Genomic DNA, 16954 nt, shown 5'->3' on the forward strand with positions numbered 1-16954 from the left:
TACTAATACTTCACTTTTGCATTTTCTTTTCCAGCAATCTTTGTTGCATCCTCCTTTTTCTACCTTGATGCCACAGTCTGTCTCTTCTGCTTTGCCTATGGATATTTACTCAAAGAACTTTGTTTCCACTGTACGGATGAATACTCCACCCCTGAAGCCTGGTGCACCACGACATGGTCTTCAGGCAGGCTTGGTTTAAAATATATTATTTGTACTTTTCTATCATTTTGAGCAAAGTTAAATATTTTGGAATTTGCTACATTTTAAATCTCTAAATAAAATATAGTTTTAAAGTAACTTGCACATATAAATTCAGGCTGTTTGATGTAAATCAGTTTTTAACCATGTAAACTGTTTTGCTACTTGCCAGATAGGGTATTGTAATGTTAACACAGTTAAATTTCGAGTGTGCTTTGTCTGTTTTTAATAGTCGTTATATCTGTGTGTTTGAAGTGATTTACTGGATGACTGTGTGCATGGGGTTATTGTTTATTGACATTGAAATAATACACCAATGTAACTTTCTTCAGAAAAACTTGGTGTATAACAAGTGAATGTTGCAAAATTCTCTTAGGTGCACTTCAGTCCTTTGCAGCTAAATCCTGGCAGCATTCCTTCAATGGAATCTAAAACAGGCCCTTCAGCTTCGACACCATCTCTAATGCCTGTGTCTTCTAAAAGGTATGGATTAATTGGAGCACCCATAAAAATGTAGCAGAATTAATACATTTTATGTGATTTTCTAATGCCACGATGAATCTTTAGTAGTTTCTGTTGCATACTCTTTTTTTTTAGATTACTTCGGCCCAACAAGTCCACACCGACCCACCGAAGCGCACCCACCCAGACCCATTCCCCTACATTTACCCCTGCACCTAACACTACGGGCAATTTAGCATGGCCAATTCACCTAACCTGCACATTTTTTTGGACGTTGGAGGAAACCGGAGCATCCGGAGGAAACCCACTCCGACACGGGGAGAATGTGCAAACTCCACACAGACAGTCGCTGAGGCGGGAACTGAACCCGAGTCTCAGGGGCTGTGAGGCAGCAGTGCTAACCACTGAGCCGCCATGCTGCCATTGGATATTATCATTCTGATTACAAACTATAAATTTACAAATTTTCAAAAAAAGCATAAATTGATTATATTGAAATCTAGTATTTAAAGTACTGGAACAGTAAATAACATATACTCCAATTCTTAAATGATGACAACAGAGATGAATAACAGCCACAATGCAAAACAGTTGAGGTTTCTTCTTTAACTTGAAAGTGAGTTGCTTTGTATTGTCAGAAGTTGTATTTCTCTGTCTCAATTTGGAGTAAACTGTTGCCCCCTTCTGCCTCAGTTTTTTTCCCCAATTCTACTTAGAGACTGTTTCAACAGCTGCTCTATTCGACAATCCTCCCTTCCTTCAAATTGCTGTTAAACAATTACCCAGTCCTCCTTTCCCCCACACAGATGAGAAAACCCATTGTGCAAAGAACTGTGGGCAAGGCTTTATAAGCAGCAAATCCCTGATGATGTTATCTGTTTGAAAGCATAAATCTGTCAGAACTCAATTTCAGGAGGATATTCAGGATAGAACACTTACTCTCATTACACTAGTGTTATACGTGCCCAATGTGATCTACTTACACATTCACTGTTATACCTGTGACATTGGTGGACCAAAAGGCCTGGTCCTGGGCTTGTCCTGTTCTGAGTTTTGTATAGTCAGTTCTTCTACAATGCAATGGTTGCGTTCTTATGCAATCCCGCATTATAGAAAAATCACTCTTTCGAAACAGCGCTTAAAGTGTTGGTGCTGTAATTGCATTACAGCCAACACATATTTTAAAAGTTTGCACATTAGAAGCAGTGAACCCAATTTGTCAATGACATCACAGCGAATTTGCATTGACGAAACACTGGTTATAACAGAATGCCATTAGTTGTAACCTTTGATGCATTTGAATGTTCTTTAAAACCCTGTCAAACCCATAAGTTGTTTTTGCTGTATCTCAAGGCCATTATCTAAAAAGCTGAACAGATTTCTGCCAGGAAACTTAGAAGAAACGTGGTGAGATTTTGTATATGGGTCCAGGTTGAAAAATATAGCTTCTTAAGGGAAATTAGGCAACTCACTGTAAATTCAAGGTTTAAAGTAAATTCTATTAAAGCACAGGCAGAAAGAATGGGGCAAAATTCCAAACGCTGTATTTTAATGGCAACATTCAAGGTCATCACCCAAATATTTTCACTTTGCCCCGTATTTGTATTTAAAACAGTGTGTTGCTGCTGGATGTAAGTTTAAAAGCCAGATTCCTAATTACACATGTGCACATGATGCTTCAACTAGCAGTTGCTTGGCCACAAATGCAGCTTTGAATAAGTCCCAAGTATCTCAGTGTGAATTACATTTCTGAGCTTTATTAGCTGCATTTGGTCAGTAGCTCTTACTTTCTTTAATCACATTTTTTGGATGCTTCAGTTGGTGTTTTCCTCCCATCTCAGTTATCCCACCCACTCTAACCCACAATTGAAAAGGAATGAGGAATTTAAGAACTTGAGATGGAAAGTAAAGCAAAGGGGAGAGGAATAAAGAAGCATGGAATGGGAGGAACACAAAAAGGTGCAAATTAACCAGAAGAAAGTAGAAGGAAGGAAACAAGGAAAAAAAGAGCAAAATCCAGTGATTAGAACAAAATAGAAATGGATATGTGAAGGGGGAGGGGTTTTTGTCTTTTGAGTTTTTGTTTCATCATTTTATTCTGACAGTATTTTTGTAACTAAAAACTATTCTATTTTTGTTTTGAAGCCATTTCACCATAACTGTAGCATTCCTAAATGGCTTTGACCTTTAGAACTTTTGTTGACTAAAACTGTTTTTTCTGTAAATGTTCGGATTGCTCAAATTCAGGACAATATAATTACCTAGCTAAGATTGTTGCTAGGTGGTAATGCTGAGCAATTTGGCTGAGCTCCAGAATTAACTTGAGTCATTTGTAGGTGTGTAGGAGCCTTGAAAGAAGCCTGTTTGTACACTGATCTAGGTAGAACATGGTGGTGTAGTTACATTTATGTTTTAACATTGAGCTGCAAGTTCATTGATAGTATGTTTGTGTGATACTGCTGAATTCTCCTGCTAAAAGCAAGAGAATTCAGATATTTCATAACCTTGTATACTTTAAAGGGTATAATTCTGTGTGATATTGAACAGACAGGCCATGATTCAAATTCTGGGTTGCACTGAATAAGCTGCACATATTTTTAACAGTGAACCTCCCTCTTATTTGGCTTCAATAGTGCTGGAATGATAGAATTGAACCCGGGTCTCTGGCACTGTGAGGCAGCAGTGCTAACTACTGTGCCACCGTGCCGCCCCTAATGTGGCACTATCTAGTGACTATTACCATATAATGCATGTACTGTACAATAAATCCCCATTTAGAGTCTTTAACGTCGTCAACTAAGTAATCACAATATATCTATCTCTCGTCAGTCCCCTGGATTTCCTTCAGTTCCTGCTGCTGCCTAGTCCATACGCATCCATCCCCTTCCATTAATCCTGTTCCCACCCTCCGTACTTACCTTTAAAGTGTTTGGTACTGTTTCTCTTCAGGCTGCTTTTCTGAATTTGTACTGATGTCCTGCCCTCAACCTAGTGACAGAAATTGATTGGTGCAATTAGTTTTATCTTCTTCTGCCACTAGGTGGAACTTGCTCAATTAAAACTGCAGATGTTTAACTTTACAGTAATTGCATTTATGTAGTTTTTTAGATTTTTTATTGTAAAAATTATTTTATTTATGAATTAAGGCACTTAGGACTGTGCACAGTAGTGATTGGAATGGGATTGGCTAGGTGGATCTCGTAGAATATGAGATCCCTGATTGGAGGAGTTAATCTGGGCTAATCAGGGAGCCCTAGCTGACACACAAACAGCTAGGAGTCTGAGAGAGTCTCCTTATTCTAGGGACTGGCACTGAGCTAGCTGGCCAGATTCCATGTGCGGTGTTTGTGTAAAAGTAGGAGTGACTTTGTGACCAGATGCTGGCCTCTATGCAGTTATTTTAATGGTGATAAGAGAAAGCAATGTGCTCCTGAAGAAATTTCACCTGCAATAGTCTTGTTTCAGTTGGGGTAAGCATTTTTGGCATCATGCCTTTGTTCGAAAAGTTTGACTCATTCGATCCTGCTGTCGAAGGCTGGGCCCAGTATGTGGATTGAATGTGTTCCAGACAAGTGATATTGGGGTAGAGGAAAAGCAGTGAGTGATTCTTCTGACTGCTTGTGGACCTGCAGCATTTTCAGTTATTAGGAGCCTAATTTTCTCTGAGGCATCAGTTGCTAAAACCTTTCAAGAGCTGACAATTTAGTTAGGGAATATTATGACCACAAACCACCTCCATCTCTGAGATGCTATTTGTTTTATTTGGCAGTCTAAGAACCATAGGAATCTGTATTGGGAGTTTCGACGATGTTAAGATGACTGGCAGAGACGTGATTTTGGGTTAACTCTGAATGAGATACGCCATTTGGTATGCGGGGTTAATGACGTAAATATGCAAAAGTGCTTACTAGCTGAAGCTCACTTGGACTTCAAACAGGCACTACAACTGGTTTTGTCATTAGAAAACACAGCAAGTGGAGCATGAGTGTTCCAGGGCATCCTAATGGAAGTGGACAACCTCACCTGTCTGATTGAGCTTGGGGCACACCACTTGAGTACAAGCAGTTGCAGAGCATCACATAGGACACACCCTGAGTGGAGAGACCCATAGCAGAAGCCCTAACGAAGGAACATTTAGTCAGATGATAGTATTATTGTTACACAGCACCTTTATTACTTGCATTGCAAGGGACTTAACCTTAAAGGGTCAACAGTCGTCTTTACTCAGAGAATCTGCCTTTCAACGGTTGCAATAATGTCTTAATACACAAATCCGCGTCAATCATATCTTGGTGATTTCTTATTGACCAATTACATATTGATTTTAAAGCCTTGGTAACACAGTAGATCAATTGTATTCCACTTTGGTTATGTCTCACTTATGAGGTCATTTGCCTTGGACTCCCACCACATAAGTTGAATGTGGTTCACAACTTCCTCTTTGGTTAAAATGGAGCAAGTTGTGGTTTGCTACAGATTTAACTGCTCAACATCTAGCTTTTATATGGAACAAATTGTGGTCAGTGCTGTTCCACACGTAACTTATTTTGCATTGGTCTGTTTTGTTTAAATTGTTTTTGTCTTATTTTAACACTTTTTGCACCCCAAAACAAAGCTGAGCCTCAGCCAAATGGCTAAAACGTTCTTCAGGATCCAGGCCAGCCAGCCATTGTAGTTGTTGCCGGTATGTAGACTTGAGATAGCAAAGGAGTCATACAATGCCTACATTCACCGGCACGGTGGCTTAGTGGCTAGCACTGCTGCCTCACAGCACCAGAGTCACAGGTTCAATTCCAGCCTCTGGCGACTGTGTGAAGTTTGCATATTCTCCCCGTGTCTGCGTGGGTTTCCTCTGGGTGCTCCGGTTTCCTCCCACAGTCCAAAGATGGGCAGTTGAGGTGAATTGGCCATGCTAAATTGCCTGTAGTGTTAGGTGAAGGGGTAAATGTAGGGGAATGAGTCTGGGTGAGTTGCTCTTCGGAGGGTCGGTATGGACTTCTTGGGCCGAAGGGCCTGTTTCCACACTGAAGGGAATCTAAAGTATCTAAAGTAAACTCACAGGCTAGTATCCAGGAGAGTGCACACCCTGAAAAGTTAATCTGTATCTGATTTGGAACAGTTAAATTGCTTAGCAACATCCAAATCAGAACCAGTCAAAATAAAAGTCTGGTTAACTGGTCACCCAGTTCTCATGAAGGTTGATACGTGCACAGCTGTATAATTTATTGCAGAACTGTCTTTAACAAGACTCTCTCTAGACTCCAACCCTTATGTTTGTGCAAGATCTCGGCCAGACTGAGAACATGTACTGGGGAACTGGTACAGATTAACGCTTCCATCCGGTCTCCAATGAGAATTGTTTTGTGTAGTTACCACTAATGCTAATTAAAAAGCCTCATGCTAAGGTGGATCTCTGCGAGTGTTAACCTGTGCCAATCAGGTATCCCTGGCTGACGGATATAAACAGGAGTCTCAACATCCTCACTCTAGGAACTGGTACTGAATTAGCTGGTCAGAGTTCATGTATTCTGTTCATGTAAATAAAGGGCGACTTAGTGATGGGGTACCAACCTCCCAGCAGTTAATTCTCCACCACTTCAGCTTCATGTTTTGTTTGCTTTCTGCTGGTAAAGTAACTGAAATACCTAACTGTATAGTTTGATTTATAATAAATTATTTTCTTTTGCTGGTCATTTAAACTAGAAATACACAGTTCTGCACATGTGCACTGTAGTTTTCAATCTGTACACTATTTCTCTTAGCAAAAAATGTCTGCAGGAATCTAACTCTGCCCTAACATTAATTCCTACATGCTTCACTTAGTTATTTCACCTAATGTCACAGTATTCAGGAACGCAACTGCAACCTTATCAGATGATGAGATAAGGTTCAACTCAAATAACTCTAAAATCGATGTACAAAAATTCTTGCAATGGGAATAGATTCTTGAGGTACATGATGATGAAAATTAGCATCTTGAAAGAATGGAAGGAAATCAGGCGAGTGAAAATAGTGTGTTAAATATGCTGGACTACATTTAAGAGTATATCAATATTTAATTCAGATTTACAAAAAATGGAGAGAAACATTGTCTTAGCTACTCCCTGTGTTTCAGGTGGATTGCAAAAAATAAGCAAGGGCTTGATGGGTAAGCAGACATGGTGGGTCTTATCAGACATTCTCCTGCTGATGTTTTTACTTCTGTGTAGACTACAATGGAACTTCTGGTTATAATCAAGGAATATGTTTGTGAATAATATAGCCAGACTAGAATTCAAGGTGACTGGGCACATTATATTTTAAATTAGTTATACAAACTAGTTTCCAGAAGTTTTTTATTGGTTTTATAAATTAAGCCTTTAATATTAAAGAACTTGATGTAATTTTTAGTATGAAACATATGAAAACATTTAGAGGAGTTTACACTGGGGGTTTTGGCATCTTATAAATTTCTGTACAATGAAACTATTGTAAGCTTATTTATTGAAATAATTGGCACTGTTGGGAAATAATTGGCTGAAACAGAGGAAGCAGAGTTTGTGTTTAGTTAGCCCACTTAAGTTTTGGAATTGTATAATTTTCAAAAAGTCAAAGCCTGTAACCTAGCAGTATACGATTTCCTCCAATCTATTAATGAAATATTAATTTTCAAAATAAAGTTCTTAAAATCTGAAATACTTTACGTCATGTTAGCATTTTATCTGTCTGTGATTTGAACAACTCAACCAGCTGTTTAATTAAAAATATTTCTTATTTGCTATAGTGAACCAGTTGGTTTGGACCTCAAATATTTAGAAAAGAGAGAAGCTGGTAAACCAATGTTGTCTCGAGTGGTGTCACTACAGAAGGCATCATGTCCATCTAGCACAGGTAATAGAGCAATGGGACTAGGTCAAATGTATGTGTACAGTAAAGTTTTTTAAATGTCTGCATGTCGAGACAGTCATATGGGATGCTAATATGTGATTTGTATCTACTTTAATTTTTTGCTGAAAAAAATCTTGAAAAGCTGTGGAATGTATTTTTTGTTAAAAATTATTGGATAATTTGTTTTAATGTAGCAAAAGTTTAATTATTAGAAGGCATTGTACCCATACATTACATTTATATTACAATGTAACCATTTGGCTTGCTTTCTAATACAGTAAGTGTTCAGAGTTGGACAGAATGTAAGAATGTGTACTCTGGCGTCCTTACAATTGGGAAATGGCATGCAAAAGCTTAAAATTAGAAATACAAACAGAAATATTTATAAATAATCAACAGGATGAGGACAGTTAGAACACTCATGAAATCTGACACCTTCAAGGCCAAAGCAGGCCATTTAATCAGCATTCCACCCCTTTGTGAGTAACACACTGTGGTTTTAGGGCACGCCATCTACAAGATGCAGTGCATAAACTCGTGAAAGTTTCTTAAACAGCATCTTCCAAACCAATGATCTCTACCATTAGAAAAGAACAGCAAGTTCATGCGAACACCACAATATGCAATTCTCTTTCAAGTCCTGCATCATCCTGACTTGGTAAAATACCACCACTAATAGTAAAAATCCTGGAACTGCCTTATCAGGATACACATATACAACCTGACTTCAGCTGTCAAGAATCCCTGTACTGCTGTCTAAGAGGCAATTTAAATGCTGACCTTGTTAGCGATGCCAAGATTTCATTAACAATTTTGGAAAAAAAGTTTTAGAGAAAATCAAAACAGTCTGCACAAATGCGGAGTCTTTCTAGTATTGTATCAGTATTGGTATTAGATCCCCTTTATCCATTATTAACTGTTTAAATTGCTGTGTCTTTAGAATAGATCCTTTGATTTCCAGAAGCAAAGTTTTTTTGATTATTTAGCCCACTTTTCCATCACATGTTGAGATTAAGTCACAAGCATAATGGTAGATAAATCTTTAGGACCTGATCAAGTGTGTCCAAGGACATTCTGGGAAGCTTGGGAAGAAATTGCATGGCCCGAGCTGAGATATTTGTATCATCAATGGCCATGGGTGAGGTACCAAAAGACTGGAGGGTAGCTACTGTTGTGCCATTATTTAAGAAAGGCTGCCAGGAAACTACAGACCAGTAAGCCTAATGTAAGTAGTGGGTGTATTGTTGGAGAGGATTCTGGGAGACAGGATCTACAAGCATTTGCAAAGGCAAGGCATGATTAGAGATAATCAGCATGGCTTTGTGCAAGGGGATTGTGTTTCATAAATTTGATTTGTTTTTTTTGAAGAAGTGACCGAGAAGATAGATTGATGATAGACTAGTTTAGTAAATTTGACTTGATGATATATTGGCAGAAAGTCATTGTTCAGACTGGAGGCCTGTGACCAGGTTTAGTGCTGGGTCCACTGTTGTTTGTCACTTTATATATAATTGACTTGGATGAGGATAAAGGAAGAATGGCTAGTATATTCATGGATAACACTAAAATTGGTGGTGTGGTGGACAGTGAAAGTGGTTACCCAAAGATAACAGGATCTTGATCAACTGGGCTGGTGGGCCGAAGAATGGCAGATAGAGTTTAATTCAAATAAATGCAAGGGCCAGGGATGTCACCGATTGGCTGCAGACCGTTCTGAAAGGGGAGGGTGAACAGCCAGTTGTTGTGGTACATATAGGCACCAATGATATAAGTAAAAAATGAGATGAGGTTCTGAAAGCAGAATTCAGGGAACTAGGAGAGAAGTTAAAGAGGAGGACCTCAAAGGTAGTGATCTTAACATTACTACCAGTGCCACGTGCTAGCCAGGGTAGAAATGAAAGAATGGTCAGGATGAACGCGTAGCTTGAGGGATGGTGTAGGAGGGAGGGGTTTAGATTTGTGAGACTTTGGGATCGGTTCTGGGGGAGGTGGAACTATTACAAATTGGATGGTCTACACCTGAACCAGACTGCAACTAATGTCCTTGGGGGAGCTTTTGCTACTGCTGTTTGGGGATGGGGGAACCTAATGTGGCAGGGGGCTGGGAAGAGAATACTAGTAGGCAGTGCGGTGGAAACTAGAGACTATAACGAACAGGATCATGAAGTTAGTATTTCCAAGGGGCAGTGTAGGCAGAGAGCAGATGAACGCAAGGGAACAGGTGGTTTGAAGTGCATATGTTTTAATGCAAGGGAATAGTGGGTAAGGCAGACGAACTTAGGGCTTGGATTGGTGCCTGGGAGTATGACGTTATTGCGATCACAGAGACCTGGTTGAAGGAAGGGCATGATTGACAACTAAATGTTCCAGAATACAGATGCTTCAGACAGGACAGGGAAGGAAGTGAAAGGTGGAGTTGCAATGCTGGTCAGGGATGATATCATGGCTGTGCTAAAGGAGGACACTATTGAGGGCTTGAGCAGTGAGGCTTTATGCGTAGAGCTGGGAAATAAGGGTGCTGTTACATTGGTGGGACTGCATTACAGGCCTCCCAACAGAGACTGTGAGATTAGATTAGATTACTTACAGTGTGGAAACAGGCCCTTTGGCCCAACAAGTCCACACCGACCCGCCGAAGCGAAACCCACCCATACCCCTACATTTACCCCTTACCTAACACTACGGGCAATTTAGCATGGCCAATTCACCTGACCTGCACATCTTTGGATTGTGGGAGGAAACCGGAGTACCCAGAGGAAACCCACGCAGACACGGGGAGAATGTGCAAACTCCTCACAGTCAGTCACCTGAGGTGGGAATTGAACCCGGGTTTCTGGCGCTGTGAGGCAGCAGTGCTAACCACTGTGCCACCGTGCAAACAGATTATGGAAAGATGTAGAGACAATAGGGTGGTGGTGATGGGAGATTTTAATTTTCCCAACATTTGACTGAGGTACACAGTGTCCGAGGTCTGGATGGTGCATAATTTGTAAGGAGCATTCAGGAAAGTTTTCTAGAGCAATTTGTCAATAGTCCAACTAGGAAAGATGCCATATTGGACCTGGTGTTGGGGAATGAGCCAAGCCAGGTGGTAGAAGTTGCAGTGGTGGATTTCTTTGGGAATAGTGACCACAATTGTGGTAAGCTTTAGAATACTCAAAGATAAGAGTGGCCCTAAGGAAAGAGTACTAAACTGGGCCAAGGCCAATAATATCAAAATTCGGCAGGAACTAGGAAATGTGGATTAGGGGCAGTTATTTGAAGGGAAGTCCACATTTGAGATGTGGGAGGCTTTTAAAGATAGTGCAGGATAGGCATGTCCCTTTGAAAACAAGGGATAAGAAAGGCAAGATTCGTGAACCATGGATGACAGGAGAAATTGTGTGACTAGCCAAGAGGAAAAGGGAAGCGTACGTAAGGTCCAGGCAGCTAAGAACAGAACAGGCTTTGGAGGAATATCAGGAGAGTAGGACCAATCTTAAACAAGGAATCAAGCGAGCTGAAAGGTGTCATAAAATTACTCTAGTGAGCAGGATTAAGGAGAATCGAAAGGGTTGATCCACTAAAGGATAAGGAAGGAAAGTTGTGTGTCAAACCTGAGAAAATGGGTGAGATTCTCCATGGTTACTTTGCATCAGTGTTCATTGAGAAGAGGGACATGATGAATGTTGAGATTAGAGATAGAAGTTTGTTTACTCTGGATCACGTTTACATAAGGTGGGAGAATGTTAGGTAGGCTAAAGGATATTAAGGTGGACAAATCCCCAGGACTGGATGGGATCTATCCTAGGTTTCTGAGGGAGGCAAGAGAGAAAATAGCTGGGGCACTGACGGATATCTTTGTAGCATCCTTAAATACAGGTGAAATACTGGAGGACTGGAGAGTTGCTAATGTTGTCCCCCTGTTCAAGAAGGGTAGTAGGAATATTCGAGGTAACTACAGACCAGTGAACCTGACGTCAATGATGGGAAAGTTGCTGGAGAAGGTACTGAACGATAGGATCTATTTATATTTGGAAGAGAATGGGCTTATCACTTATAGGCAACATGGTTTTGTGCATGTGAGATCATGCCTTATCAAAAAAATAGAGTTCTTTGAGGAAGTGACCAACTTGATAGATGAAGGGAAGGGCTGTAGATGTCATATACATGGATTAAGTAAGGTGTTTGATAAGGTTCCTCATGGTAAACTAATGGAAAAAGTGAAGTCACATGGTGTGCTGGGCATTCTAGTTAAGTGGATAAAGAACTAGTTGAGCAACAGGAGACAGAGTAGTAGTTGAAGGCACTTTCTCGAAATGAAAAAAGGTGACCAGTGGTGTTCCACAGGGGGTCAGTGTTGGAGCCACTGTTGTTTGTGATATACATAAATGATCTGGAAGAGGGCATTGGTGGTCTGATCAGTAAGTTTGCAGATGACACACAGATTGGTGGAGTAGCAGAAAGTATAGGGGACTGTCAAAGAATAGAGGAGAATATTGATAGACCGGAGAGTTGGGCCGAGAAGTGCCAGATGGAGTTCAATCCGGGCAAATGTGAGGTGATGCATTTTGGAAGGTCTAATTCTCGGGTGAATTATAGTGTACATGGAGAAGCTTTGGGAAAAGTTGATGAGCAGACAGATCCAGGAGTTCAATTCCATTGTGGCTGCAGAGGTGGATAGAGTGGTCAAGAATGCATGTTGTATGCTTGCCTTCATTCGACGGGATATTGAGTATAAGAGCTGGCAGGTCATATTAAAATTGTGCAAGACATAGATTTGGCTGCATTTAGAATACCGTGTACAGTTCTGGTTGCCACATTACGAAAAGGATGTGGATGCTTTGGAGAGGGTGCAGAGAAGGTTTATGAGGATGTTGCCTGGAATGGAAGGTGCTAGCTATGAAGAGATGTTGAGTAGGTTAGGATTGTTTTCGTTAGAAAAAAGGAGATTTGGGGGGAGGGTACCTGACTGAGGTTTCCAAAATCATGAAGGGTATAGACAGGGTGGATAGAGATAAGCTTTTTCCTAGGGTGAGGGAATCCAATAACGAGGGGTCACGCTTTCAAGGTGAGAGGTGAAAAGTTTAAGGGGAATACACGTGGAAAGTACTTTACACAGAGAGTGGCAAGTGCCTGGAACACGTTGCCAGCAGAGGCAGGCACGGTAGATTCATTTAAGGTGTGTCTGGACAGATGCATGAATAGGTGGGGAATAGAGGGATACAGATCCTTAGGAATTGGATAATAGGTTTAGACAATGGAGTTGGATTGGCATAGGTTTGGAGGGCCAAGGGACCTGTTCTTGGACTGTAAATTTTCTTTGTTCTTTGTGTTGCATTTTGGTAAAACAAACCAGGGCAGGACATACACATTTAATAAGCCCATAAGACCATAAGACATAGGAGTGGAAGTAAGGCCATTCGGCCCATCGAGTCCACTCCGCCATTCAATCATGGCTGATGGACATTTCAACTCCACTTACCAGCATTCTCCCCGTAGCCCTTAATTCCTTGTGACATCAAGAATTCATCAATCTCTGCCTTGAAGACATTTAGCATCCCGGCCTCCACTGCACTCTGCGGCAATGAATTCCACAGGCCCACCACACTCTGGCTGAAGAAATGCCTCCGCATTTCTGTTCTGAATTGACCCCCTCTAATTTTAAGGCTGTGTCCACGGGTCCTAGTCTCCTCGCCTAATGGAAAAAAATTCCTAACATCCACCCTTTCCAAGCCCTATATTATCTTGTAAGTTTCTATTAAGTCTCCCCTTAATCTTCTAAACTCCAATGAATACAATCCCAGGATCCTCAGCCGTTCCCCCGTATGTTAGACCAACCATTCCAGGGATCATCCGTGTGAATCTCCGCTGGACAAATTCCAGTGCCAGTATGTCCTTCCTGAGGTGTGGGGACAAAAACTGGACACAGTACTCCAAATGGGGCCTAACCAGACTTTTATAAAGTCTCAGTAGCACAACTCAGTGTTTTTATATTCCAACCCTCTTGAGATAAGTGACAACATTGCATTCGCTTTCTTAATCACAGACTCAACCTGCATGTTTACCTTTAGAGAATCTTCGACTAGCACTCCCAGATCCTGTTGTACTTTGGCTTTGTGAATTTTCTCACCATTTAGAAAGTAGTCTATGCTTTTATTCTTTCTTCAAAAGTGCAAGACCTCGCATTTGCTCACGTTGAATTCCATCAGCCATTTCCTGGACCACTCTCCCAAACTGTCTAGATCCTTCTGCAGCCTTCCCACTTCCTCAGTACTACCTGCCTGTCCACCTAACTTCGTATCATCGGCAAATTTCGCTAGAATGCCCCCAGTCCCTTTATCCAGATCATTAATATATAACGTGAACAGCTGTGGCCCCATCACTGAATCCTGCGGGACACCGCTTGTCACCAGCTGCCATTCCGAAAAAGAACCTTTTATCCCAACTCTCTGCCTTCTGTCAGACAGCCAATCCTCAATCCATACCAGTAGCTCACCTCGAACACCATGGGCCCTCACCTTGCTCAGCAGCCTCCCGTGTGGCACCTTATCAAAGGCCTTTTGGAAATCTAGATAGACCACATCCACTAGGTTTCCCTGGTCTAACCTACTTGTCACCTCTTCAGATAATTGGTAGGAACTTGGGGAGTGTTGTTGGAAAGAGACCTGGGGTGCAGGTACGTAGTTCCTTGAAAGTGGCCTCACAGGTAGACAGGGTGGTTAAGAAGGCATTTGGCACACTTGTCTTCATCAGTCAGAATGTTGAGATCAGAAGTTGGGATGTCATGCTACGGCTATACAAGAGAGTGGCAAGGCAACATTTGGAGTTCTGCGAGCATTTCTGGTCATCCTGCTATAGGAAGGATGTTATTAAACTGAAAAGGGTGCAAAAATGACTTGCAAGGATGCTACTGAGAGTGGAAAGTTTGAGTTATAAGGAGTGGCTGGATAGGCTGGGACTTTTTTTTTCCCCTGGACTTCAGGAGGCTGAAGGGTGACCTTGGAGGTCTATAAATCATGAGGGACATAGATAAAGTGAATAACCATGGTCTGTTCCTCGGGTAGGGGAATCCAAAATTAAAGGTCATAAGTTTAAGGTGAGAGGGAAAGATTTAAAGGGATCTGAGGGGCAACTGTTTCATGCATATATGGAATGATCTGCCAGAGGAAGTGTTTGAGATGGGTACAGTTACAATGTTTAAAAGATATTTGCACAGGTACATGGATAGGAAAGGTTTCAAAGGATATGGGCCAAACACAGGCAAATGGGATCAGTTCAGCTTAGCAAACCTGGTTGGTATATTCAAGTTGGGCTGAACTGTCTGTTTCCGTGCACTATGATTGTATGTCTTTAAGATTAAAAAAGATCTGCCCAAAGTTTAATAACTGCAAATGTGTTGCTGGTCAAAGCACAGCAGGTTAGGCAGCATCTCAGGAATAGAGAATTCGACGTTTCGAGCATAAGCCCTTCATCATTCCTGATGAAGGGCTTATGCTCGAAACGTCGAATTCTCTATTCCTGAGATGCTGCCTAACCTGCTGTGCTTTGACCAGCAACACATTTGCAGCTGTGATCTCCAGCATCTGCAGACCTCATTTTTTACTCAAAGTTTAATAAAACATTTTTTGGACAAGATTGGAAATAAATAATTTTTAACCTATAGAAATAATTCTGGCTTCTTTCTCTCATTGTTTTGTGATGTTTATTTAGTGCCCACACGTCCACCAATGCCAAAGCAAGGAAATCCACCACCAGTGATGTCTGCCTACTTCCCTGGAAAACAACCTAGACTCCCTGCATCATGAAAAAAGAACAGTAACAAAATGTCTCAACCTAGACCATAGTCAGGAGAGGAGAAAGAAGTTTCCTTCCCATTAATTTAAGAAGCAAGGGCTTCTAGAACACATCACTGCAAGTTGTTCAGTGATACATTTTAGACCTGTTTACCTTTTTTGTAAGAAATGACTGAACTGGACAGTAACAATTAGCATAAACCTAGGTGCTCATTCAAACTGCCAGATTAAACTTTATTGCCATTTTCAGAATATTACCTTGCATACAGATATGATATAATCATCAAGGCAATGTCTTCCACACGTACAACAGCAATATACCAAAGTATATGTGATAGAGTCAGGAGTCTATATTTTGTGCCTTACAGATCACTATACTGGTGTGAGTTATAGATAATTCAATAGAGACAATTTGGAACAATGTATATCAGAGCATAAATTTTGGCTATTTTATGAAAATGAAGAAAAGTGATTTTCATTAGAGAATAAAACTGAGGCTTCATCCCCAACAGTCACTCTTGATTATGTCATGCTACATTAAATTGCTGTTTCTGCAACCACAAACCTTTAGGTGATTTAAAAACCTCAGCATTTCTTTTTCAGTCGATACACTGTTTTTTGATTCTGTTCTCAGCATTAACAATCTTTTTGCACCATATTTGTCGTCTTATTTTGTTTTGCTCAACCTATCCATCACGTAGAATTTGAGATTGGGCCGCATGCATGGTATCTGTTCATTCTTAACAGAGAAAGCTGTTTTTGTATGTTCAACTGTCTTAGCAAACTAGTTGGAAGTGCACTGTTTGCCTTTTTAGGGATCCAAATTTAAGACCATCAACTACTAAATGATTTCGGTTTTCCTTAAACATGTTATTGGAACCTTACTGTAATTCAGTATATACAGTCAGTATTACAATACAGGAATGGGTCTGCCCTGTAGGGACTACAGAATTGTTGATGATTAGCACAAGAAGGGGGAAGGAGCAAGTTCTTTCTTATCAACTGGACAACAGTCACGTACTTTTTGTATCTGCAAAATATATTTGATAGCATATTAAAGCAATTTGAATACATTTTGTTTTGTGAAAATGCACTATAGTATATTAAGTGTCATTATTTAACACACCATATCAAATTATTGCCTGAAGGTACAAACTGTTGCAACTTAAGTGGTTCTGAATTCTGTCACTTCAATAAGGTGATTAATATAATTGTATCAGGGATTTTAAAGCACATCAGATGTACAGTACTGGCATTACGTTCCTTATTGTGCTGTAACTAGTAATTTATGACCTGTTGTTCTGAATATATGTCCATGTATAAATTGTAAAATATTTTGTATTTAAACGGAGTGTTGCATACATATTTTGATGGAATAAAATATATGTACTTTTGCAGAATAAACTGTGACTCTTCTTTTCGAAAAGTAGTTTGCTAAGATCTTCTAGCTCAAAGTATAGCTGGAACATGAGAACATTGGAAAGAAAACATTGAGGTTACTTACAATAAAATCAAATATCTGATTAGACCGCTTATTGAGGGATGCATAATAAGGCACGTGGGCTTTTGGTATCCCTGGCTTTACTTGTATTTTCATGTACTTTCCTGAAGGAAGGCTCACACTTACCAAATGTGATTCTGTCAGTAAGAAC

The 16954-nt window shown here is 40.4% G+C and overlaps 1 protein-coding gene across 1 annotated transcript in view; it reads left to right on the forward strand.

Annotated features, from left to right (window-relative positions):
* The window catches only part of sass6 (SAS-6 centriolar assembly protein), a 78558-nt gene extending 61914 nt beyond the window's left edge, over positions 1 to 16644 (forward strand). Inside the window, exons 14-17 of the mRNA XM_060845337.1 lie at positions 35 to 184; positions 575 to 681; positions 7424 to 7530; positions 15220 to 16644. Of these exons, the coding sequence (XP_060701320.1) occupies positions 35 to 184; positions 575 to 681; positions 7424 to 7530; positions 15220 to 15314 (459 nt within the window). The 3' untranslated portion in view covers positions 15315 to 16644. The remainder of the gene's footprint in view (positions 1 to 34; positions 185 to 574; positions 682 to 7423; positions 7531 to 15219) is intronic.
* The last annotated feature ends 310 nt before the right edge of the window (positions 16645 to 16954 follow it).

This window comes from Hemiscyllium ocellatum, chromosome 2, assembly GCF_020745735.1.
Source record: "Hemiscyllium ocellatum isolate sHemOce1 chromosome 2, sHemOce1.pat.X.cur, whole genome shotgun sequence".
Classification (NCBI taxonomy): Eukaryota; Metazoa; Chordata; class Chondrichthyes; order Orectolobiformes; family Hemiscylliidae; genus Hemiscyllium; species Hemiscyllium ocellatum.